At 38.1% G+C, this 10,766-nt stretch overlaps 1 protein-coding gene across 1 annotated transcript; it reads right to left on the bottom strand.

Moving 5' to 3' along the window:
- Positions 1-483: 483 nt before the first annotated feature.
- LOC109058157 (extracellular calcium-sensing receptor-like) lies at positions 484-5,071 on the bottom strand. The gene is given in 8 exon segments (XM_042775872.1): positions 484-1,041; positions 1,044-1,070; positions 1,073-1,401; positions 1,562-1,685; positions 1,976-2,203; positions 3,599-4,354; positions 4,442-4,730; positions 4,845-5,071. Coding segments are annotated over 8 exon segments (2,520 nt in total). The 5' UTR covers positions 5,054-5,071.
- Between the last annotated feature and the right edge of the window lie 5,695 nt (positions 5,072-10,766).

The raw sequence follows: 10,766 nt of genomic DNA, 5'->3' as shown, positions 1-10,766 counted from the left end.
TTACTTTCTCCTCTTTACAGACCTTATAAAAATTCCACACAAATAACATTTTGGAAAATAATGACAATGCAGTTTGTGTGCAATTTTGGAATAAAGATCGGCCAAAATAAAACTAAAAAACCAAACTTTCCCGCATTGCGAATTTAAAACAAGCAGGGCGATCGTCAAGCTCTGGCGTGGCATCTGATCTCGCCATTCTTGTTTTGGATTGGTGCATAGAATGTCTCTTCTTCTGCTCTTTCCTGTGGTGATGGTTAGCGTTGCATTACTGCAAGTGCCCCCTTCTGGATTTAATCATCTATGACTGACTGTATTCGTCGTCTGACTGCATGAACGGAACTGTGACGGTTCGGGATGAATACATGTACTGTTACACCAATAATATATATATATATATATATATATATATATATATATATATATTATATATATATATATATATATATATATTGCAGTATTAATATAGACATATTGTTTTATTTGTCAATAGAACTTAGATGTAGTTTTTCCCACCATGTGTTGCTTTGTATTTTTTTCAGGCTTTAGTAGGATAATATAACATTTAGGTGCAAATATGCAGAATAGTAAACCAGTGCTTGAGGAAAAAATGGCAAATATCTCCACAGCTACAGTCAATTTTCCAGGAGAACTGACATAAGCTGGTATAAATGTGATCCATACAGCACAGAATATTAGCATACTGAATGTGATGAATTTGGCTTCATTAAAGTTATCAGGCAGCTTACGAGCCAGAAAAGACAGAATGAAGCACAAGGCAGCCAGTATGCCAATATAACCCAACACAGCCCAGAAACCTATAGTAGAACCCAGACTGCATTCAAGAATGATTCTTTCCTTATAATATTTCATATTTTTGGAAGGAAATGGAGGAGATATTGTAAGCCAAAGAACACAGATAAGAACCTGTATAAGTGTAAAGGCAAAAACACTAAGTCGTTGTTTTGCAGGCCCAAACCATTTCATGACATTACTTCCTGGAAGTGTAGCCTTGAAGGCCATTAACACCACTATTGTTTTCCCCCCAGAACACAGGAGATACAAAGGGACAAGGAGTGATCCCAAATACTGTGTGACGCAACATACAGGACCACTCAGTGGGCCGACCAATGAAAGTAAGTGAACAGAGGAAACACAGAATCAATGAGAAGAGCAGCAGGAAACTCAGCTCTGAGTTGTTGGCTTTTACTATGGGGGTGTCCTTCTTGCTGTAAAACACGATGGCCACCAGCACAGTTAATCCTGCTCCAAACAGTGAAAAAAAGACTAGCACTATACCCATAACTTCTGTGAATGAGAGAAACTCTAAAGTCTTTAGCACACATTTATCTTTTTCAGCATTAGACCAGTATTCCCCTGGACACTGCCTGCAGTTATTTGAATCTGGAAAGGAAGTATTGTTTACTATGGTTAGAGATAAAAAGAAAATTATTTTATTTATGAACTCCTTTGAAAAAAAACTGCACCCTGAAGAGCAAAAGTAAACCACAAAAAGAGCAACTAATCAATTTTCTTTGGAACTTTGAGATGGATTGAAGTATACCTGTCTCATTACTGATTTCTCCTTCTGCGCATGGAATACAGTCATAACAGCAGACAGGTCTTCCTTTCTGTGCAGCCTTCCTAGTGCCTGGAGGACAGCTCTCACTGCACACAGACCTTGGCTTCTACATCGAAAAATATAGTTATGTATACTTTTGTGTGTGTGAATGTTTTTCAACGCCACTTTTGCGTTTTCTACTCTATCAAAGTATATAACTTGGTCTTTATTCTTGGAAAAAATGGTTGAGGTCACTGCTATTTATTTCCCTTAATAATAATCACTTACTTATAGTATAATACCCTCCTTTTGTATTGAATGTCAGAACTAGCATTTGCATTTTTTTAGATCTGGGCAGTATGGCTACCCAGTTTAAACACTGAAAAATAAAAAATAAAAAAAATAAAGGTTATTGGCATTTACCTTTCCTCCAGCCCAAAGTATGTTTTCAGTGTTAACCACAAAGCGCTGGTCAGGGGGAAGTGAGGAATCATAGTATCCCACTGGTTCAAATTGGACTGATCCATCAAAATCCTGCTGCCAGTTCACAACTTCATATTGGGCTACTGTGGCACCAGTGCTGTCAAACCACACACGATCTCCAAACTTTACAGTGAAATTGACCTTTTTCAGAGCCTCAACCACCTAGTGAAAAGAAAATTAGATGTAATTGACAAACTGAAATACAATGTCAACCAGAAATACTTATCAGTAACACTTTATAATAACTTTCATTTATAAATCACTGACAAACATTATATGATGTTTAACAAATTTTTAGTTAATATGTTAACATATCTAGAAACATGAGATAATGTGCTTGTTAATATTTACTAAATTTATTAAATATTGCCTAATAACCAACAGATAATTAATGTAAATTACAATGCTGAATTAAATTACAATGATTCATGTGATCATGTACTTCTTGAAAATCTACAAATGATTTTAACAGATGTTATACAATGAAATGTACAACACATTCGCTGCTATTGAAGTGTAATATGGGTAAGGTTAGGGTTTGGTCGTATTGGTAGGTTTAAGGTTGGGGTAAGGGGTCAGAAGTGTAGAGCGGTCAGTTTGATTACTATAAGTGAACATGGTTCAATTACATTATATTATGTTGTGATAAATAAGTATTTTCTTGAAAAATTGATTTGTTTTCTCCTGCTGATGTATGATTCAAGGAACACCCTGTTTAACGATATATTATACTAATATAAGTGTTGAGGCCATAAAAACATGTTTTTCACCCAAATTACAACGTGTGTTATGTCTTTAAGAAGCATTTACAGTACATAAACTTAACTAACCACCCTTTACACAAATGTTGTTACAGCAGCTAAAAGTCCAATGCCCATAAAGGTCCTGAATGATTATTAAACATTTATAAACATTTAAAAATGATGAATAGTTTCCACTTTAGATTGGGTACTGCAAAAACATGAACAAAAAATTAATAAATTATTTTTTATAATTTGTTTTTTTTAGATGTTTAAAAAAATTAATAAATTATTTGTTAAAATGTGTAAATAGTAGAAGATAACAACGGAGTCCAAATTTATGACCTTTATCTTTTTTCTCAACATTTCGTAAATGTAAAAAAAACATTTTAAAAATGAGAAGAATGACATTTGTTCTCAAAACTTTACAAGAGCTTGTAATACTGTACAATCAAAATCATTTGAAGATTTTTAAAAGTGCATAATCATATAAATTAAAAGATTAATGACATTTGTAAGCATTGACTAATGATCAGTTAAGCATTATATGTTTGTTAATGATTTAGTAATGAAGTTTTGAATCATTGAAAACCATCTGTCTGTCTGTTAATTATTAGGTAATGTTAAATAAGTACATTTGTTAACTTTAACAAGCACATTATCTCATATTTCTAGCTATGTGTATATACTGTTTATTAGCTAATGATCTGTTAAGTACTTGTTAATGATTTATTAATGAAAGTTATTATAAAGTGTTACCTACTTATCCCTATCTGTTTAGCTCAATTCTGGTTTATTTATTTATTGATTTATTTACCTGCTGTGGTTGTATTTTCAGGCCTTTCTCACAGCCTTCTTGTGTTTTGCACTTGAGTAGACTGTGTAGTGAATGAGCCACAGCATATACCGCTTTGTAGACATTGCTTGAAAATCTGTGTTCAGGCACATCTTCATTATAATTTTTCAGCACAAGCAGATCCTGATAGCTGCTGCAATTTATTTTGATCTGAGAATCATTCCCTTGACCATGTGAGCATGGAAAAGCTGTGTCCCAGAATGCTTTTATAACATAATCAGCAAAACCTTCAATATTGATTTTTCTCATTGCAAACCCCAGTGAGCCTTCCAGCACACGAAAGGTTGTTGGAGTGATCAAAGTCTTTGAAGTTATCCATGCCTCCACACCGACCATTTGGAGGCCCGTTATGTTCTGAATACTTAGCTGTTCAGTTAATAAACCCATCTCAAGAAATGAAATGAATGCAACAATGACTTTTACGGTACCTTTTTTTATTGTGTCTACCACTTTTTTGAGTTTTTCAGGCTCGGTTCTGTAGAATTTCACAGAGTACTCCACACAGATACCTTCCTTCTGAGCTGTATTAAGAAATATGGCCATTCCGTTGTTTCCATAATCATTGTCACTGCTTACAGCTCCCACCCAAGACCAGCCTAAGTGCTTGACTATGTATGCAAGTGCTCTGCCTTGGTGGTAATCACTAGAAATAGTCCTGAAGAATGAGGGGTAGTCTTTTCTATTACTAAGACACTCACAGGAGGCTGCATGACTTATCTAAAAAAAAAAAAAAAAAAAAAATAGAGGAAACCAATAAAATGTGTCCACAATATGGTGATCAAACCTATTTTAATTTCCACCTACCACTGGAATTTTAAAAGGTCCTGTAGTTCTGGACAAAATCACGGTGGCAGAAGACTCTGTTTCTCCTATGATAGCATGTATAGGAGACTGTCCACTGCATGTGTCCCCTGCTTCAATCTCTAGACCATTCATTAGTCCGACAGTTGCACTCATAGAAGACATTCTTGAACTACAGGTATCATAAAGTCTGTAGCCAATAGAAACATTTGGGAGCAAACTTTCACTTTTGTTAATCTCTTCAATGGCAAAGATCATGATTTGAGCTAGCCGAAAATCTCTCAGATTCACACTGTGAAAACAGTAAATCAGCAAATATTCAACTAAATGAATAAACAGATAAAGACAGTGTTGAAGTAAAAGACATGCATAAACACACTAAATTCCACATAACATTATAACAAACCTGGAGCATGATAGAAACTGAGGTTTTTGTGTAAACTTGAATGAAGATAACGTCTCTATGCTGTGTACTGGAAAAAGTGCCCCAATAGTTACGTCTCCATCCTTGAAAAGCAGAGGGTGCTTAGGTTCTCCCATCATTCGGCAAGGAGTGTTTCCCACCTTTGCTTGAAGCTGAAAGAAACACAGGAGAATGTAAAGAAACAGAAGCATCTCAAAAATTGAGCTCAACTATATCTGCCAAATGCACCTAATGAAGTCTTTGCACTTTTATAGGCAAAATTATTATAGATGAATGATTGCAAACGTAGCCAATGACCTCACAGGGCAGCATATGAGGTGGTTCAGGCATTGGTCAAATAGAGTCTAACAAATGTTGGTAACACTTTCTATGAAGCCTGTATTTATAATACATTATAAGGTTATTTTTAAGGCATTATAATAAATGAAAAATGCATTATAAAACTCAAAATATGTTGTATCATCTCATAAATAACCATAAGAACAGTTTTATGTTAATGTATTATAATACTTACTTATTTGTGGTTATAGTTTTTAAGAGTATGCTGATTTATAAGACACAATGAACATGTTGCATCCACTTAAGTTACAATTAATTATATTTCTCATAGTTATAATATATTACAAGTCTTATATCTTGCCATTATTTAAGATCTGCACAATAACTTATTAGTGTTGTTACTGTAAAATGACAAATACAAAGCCTTCATGAAAACATCCAAACTGCTAAATAATGTGGTCTTATTGTTTATAAGTGGTCTTTGTCTGCTTTGAGTAAAGTAAATTCACTTTATTTAAAGCAGAACAAGACCACTTATAAATAATAATAATATTTTTTTTCTCAAACAACCATAAAATCAGATACCAGATCAGATTAATGTGTACACATATGCTTTGAACTCACTTTATTGTAATATCAGTATGGTTATTTTGATGGTACCCTTTAGAAAACTGTTGATAAGTAACTTATAATAAAGAATCTTGATAAAGAACTAGCAGTCATTGGAGTATTAGTAGTATGTCTGCTAAATATCCGCTAACACTTTATTTTGATGCTTTCCCAACAGACATTCAACTGACTATTAGCAACTTTGCAACTACATCAAATTATTCTACCAGCCCTAACATAACCTAAGTCTACTAATACTCTAAATAAGAGTTGGTTGGCATGTACTGTAGTTGCAAAGTTGCTTATAGTCAATAGACCAAGGGGACCATCACAAAAAAAGTAATGTAATACAAAAAAATAAATAAAATAAAACATTGCTTTTTTTCATTTGAATTCTTTTTTCATTTGAAACTGATCTTAAACTAGCTCACAGAAAAATTTACATTAAACTCACAGCAAACATTCAAAAACACTCAACCACTCCTAAGCCCTCTATGTAGTAAGATACTGTGCAGATGTTAAATAAACAATGCAACGATATAAGATAATCCATTATAAATTAGGTGGATTTAATATGGTATTAATTGTGTTATAAATAATCATACTCTTAAAAGTTATAACCACAAATATGTAAGTATTACAATGTATTTGTCACGGTTATGCTGCTGTGAAGGAACTAAGAAGCACGGAGACAAAGGAATAGCAGTAATCGCAGTCTTTATTATATCCAAACTGGAGAAAACAGAGGGGAGTCAGGAGACACATCCGCAGCACAAGGAATAACATTTAAGACAGCATGCCAGACATCAGGAAATACAGAGCTTAAATACACATGGAAACTTATATGTGATGTGACATGTGGCCAACTATGGTGACCCATACTCGGAAATAGTGCTCTGCATTTATCACATCCAAAGTGCACACACACACCTGCAGTGGGCAGCCTTTTTTTGCTGCGGCACCTGGGGAGCAGTGCCTTGCTCAAGGGCACCTCAGTCGAGGTATTAAAGGTGGAAGAGAGCTCTGTACATTCACTCACCCCACTTACAATCGCTGCCGGTACGAAACTCGAACCCTTAGGGTTATGAGTCCAACTCTCTAACCGTTAGGCCACGACTTCCCTTGACACATCTAGGATCAATGGAACTAAACGGGGAACACTTGGAACAAAGGATAATAAACATAACAGGAATGAGAAGGACCAAATAAAATACATAACATGGAGCACATGGGGGGGGGATGGGGGGTGAGTGGCACAGAAAAACACAGAATCAAGTCTGACGTTATTCCCCACTCCCAGAAGGCGCCATGGCAGATCAGGCAGTTCAGGGACCCATGGTGGATCGGGAAACTCAGGAGACCATGGCAGATCAGACAGTTCAGGGGGTCATGGCAGATCGGGGAAATCAGGAGGCCATGGCGGATCAGACAGTTCAGCGTGCCATGGTGGAGTAGGGAACTCAGGAAGCCATGGCGGATCAGGGGACTCGGGGAGCCATGGCAGAGCAGGCTCCGAGACCGCGGCCCCAGCCCCCGCCCCGGCCTCTACAGCTGGAGCTCTATAACCCCCACCCCAAAACAAAATCCTTGGGGAGAATTACGGGCATCTTGGCTGGAACAGAGTCATGAGGGCGCTCTGGAGGCACAGGCACTGGGGGGCACTTTCCAGGAGCGGGCTCTGGAGGGTGCTTTCGGGGAGCGGGTTCTGGAGGGCACTTTCCAGGAGCGGGCTCTGGGGGTCACTTTCGAGGAGCGGCCAGCGGGCTTGTGTCAGCGGCTGCTGGCGGGCTTGACAACAGTGCGGCAAAGCGTGCAGCGGTTTCCATGTCACGGAGGAAAAAGAGGAAAACAACAGAAATCACTCAAAAACGGAAAACAAACATGGGCACCGCTTACTGTTTTGGGTGCCGTCTTCTGTCATGGTAATGCTGCCCTGGAGGAACGAAGGAGCACGGAGACAAAGAGTGGCAATAATCACAGTCTTTATTATATCCAAACTAACAGTATTATAATTGTTGTTATGATTATTTATGAGATGAGATGATTCAACATATAATAAGGTTTTTTTTATAATGCATTATGCATTCATTATAATGCCTTAAGAATAGCATTATACCCTTAAAATGTATTATAATTAAGGTCTCCATAAAAAATGTTACCCAGATGTCCTTACACTGTTAGAATGTAGTAAGCTTTAAAACACTGAATTCTGGATAATTAAGTTCCCTTCCTAGGGAACTCAAACTGCATCCTCTAGCGCCTGCTATGGGGAACGCCTTCGGCATGACAGGTGTCTGAAGCAAACATCTAAACACAACAATAACATTGGCCGGCGACAGCCTATGATGTCACTACCTTTGCGACCACAGTATAAAAGGGGACCGATAGAACACGTCATCCTCTTTTTCATCTTGAGGGACTGTTTTGTTTGAAACATGCATCTGGTAAGAATGCTGTTCTTTCTACTATTATTATGGCGAGCACTAGTATGACTTTTAAGAAGTGTGTGGATCCGTGTCCTCATTATTTGAGACCTGATGACTCACAGGATCTTTGCGTGTTGTGTTTGAACAAAGAGCACACAAGCAATGTACTTGAGGGGGCAATCTGTGTGCATTGCGAGTATTTTTTAATGAAAAAGCTCCGCTATTGTTTGATCTGTGTGCATTGCGAGTATTTTTTAATGAAAAAGCTCCGCTATTGTTTGTCTCTCTTCTCGAGGACGCAGAAGGAGAATCATTCAAGATAATTTTGTCTGTTGGGGGGGTTCATGAAGCTCAATTATGAGGCAAGAAAGGTTGGCGAGGAAGATAACTTATGAGGAGATGGATGTTGGAGATTATTGATGGAATAATGAGGTGGTTTGATATGAATTGTCAAGAGATGATGAGGCTGAACTTGGTAAGTAGCAGCAAGTTGACATAGAAAAGACAATCCATGAATGTGAAGCAAGATTGGAAGAGGTTAGGAATATTGTCCTGTCCAACTTATGATCAATATATGGAAAAGATGAGATGGAAGCAGCAATCCAAGAAGCAGAAAGAGCTGTGATAAAGCTTCTGAAATACCTGTTATCACTGTAAACAGAGATGGCTTTGAGTTGCTGTATGGTGCAAAGGGAATAATCAGAGGTGCAGTCACAAACCTAGCAGTTTGAGAGATGTGGATTCCAGCAGCAGAAAAACCTAGTCTGGAGACCAGAATGAAAGATCTGAAAGCGTACAGTAACAACCATAACCCACTGGGGTCGACTAACACAGATACGCGTTTTGTGGCATCTTCTCCTGATAACACCGAAAATAACTTAAATTACACTTTCAGTTTTGATCATACTGATAAAAGCAATACATCAATCAAATTTGTAAAGGGTCTACTTTTATTTGTATACACACATAATAACAACAAAACTTTGTGGATGTATAAAATAAAGAAAACAAACAGGGTGCGCTGTCTTCCACCTTGGTCTGCGTTGATCTTCATTTAGAAACGTGTCATTAAAATGAACTGTAAAGGGCCGTACACACCGGGATGAATATCCGCAAGTGTTATTCGCCAGTGTTTTTCAACGCGTTTTTATGTGTTCACACCCAAGCGATTTTTGCTGACGATTAGCTGAGTGAACATGCAAATTCATTCCCTGACATTAGATGGCACTAAATGTAAAACAGAAATACCCCAGGACACAAGGTGGCGCTGCGCTACTTTACGCTTCTGACACTAGCTTGTCACTCAGAAGAAGAGAGCAAGTATTTACGCGCTTGTCAAAATCATACAAAGAAAACATGGATATTTCAAGCACCAGTAGTTCCAGCTCCAGCGATGAAGAAATTATTGTTCTGTTGAATGAGGAAAGATGCCAGAAAAGACGCCGATATTGGATACATCCCATAGTTACGAGAAGAGAAGAACATGGGGAGTTTTATCGACTGGTACAAGAGCTGAAAATGTATCATGAGATGTATTTTAGAAAATGTAGAAAATGTATTTTAGAATGTCCGTCAGTGAGTTCAAAAATTTACTTCAACAACTGGCTCCCTCGCTGACAAAAGAACAGACACACTACCGCAAACCAATCGACCCAGAACAGCGTTTGGCCGTGTGTTTATGGTGAGTTCGTTTACATTGTTATTCACTTCAATTAATGTTGTAAAAACATAAGTGACGCGTTGTTAAAAACTAGTATTTGTCTATTTCTGTTTCAGTTTTCTAAGCACTGGGGACTCGTACCACACTATTGTGTCCAGCTTTCGACTTGGTGTGTAAACTGTGGCTTCGATAGTGAGTGAAACCTGTGATGCATTGTGGCATTGCCTCAGAGATGAACATTTGCCAGTGCCTACTGAAGAGATGTGGAGGAATACAGCCAGGAGGTTCCATGAAAGATGGAATTTCCCTAACTGCTTGGGAGCAATGGATGGGAAACACATATTCATCCAGGCCCCTGCAAACTCTGGTTCTCTCTACTTTAATTATAAAGGTACGTTCTCCGTTGTATTGCTGGCCTTAGCAGATTACCGCTTCCTGGTGGTTGATGTGGGGAGCTATGGAAGCAACAGTGATGGAGGCATCTTTGCCAATTCTCTGCTGGGAAAGGCACTCAGAGATGGAACTCTGAATGTTCCCCCACCAAGTGAACTTCCAGGTGCTCCTGAGCTGGGAAAAGTTAACCATGTCATTGTGGCGGATGAAGCTTTTCCGCTGGAACCATATCTCCTCCGGCCATACCCTGGATGCCGCCTCCCCACAGACAAGAGAATTTTCAATTATCGTTTGTCTCGGGCATGGCGCATCTCTGAAAATGTATTTGGCATCCTCAGTCAACGCTTCCGGGTTTTCCAAAGAATTTTACAGGTTCAACCAAGTGTTGTTGACAAAGTTGTCAAAGCTGCTTGTGCATTGTGCAATTATTTGCGCCCGAACGGAAATGACCAGAATCGTGCCACAGAGGGTGACCATGATTGTGAGCAACCACTACAAGGCCTTGAACATTGTAGGAGGCAGCGGGCATCTGTGGAG

The sequence above is a fragment of the Cyprinus carpio genome, chromosome A18 (assembly GCF_018340385.1).
Source record: "Cyprinus carpio isolate SPL01 chromosome A18, ASM1834038v1, whole genome shotgun sequence".
In the NCBI taxonomy this organism is placed as follows: domain Eukaryota; kingdom Metazoa; phylum Chordata; class Actinopteri; order Cypriniformes; family Cyprinidae; genus Cyprinus; species Cyprinus carpio.
This window is presented reverse-complemented; position numbering and strand designations above follow the sequence as displayed.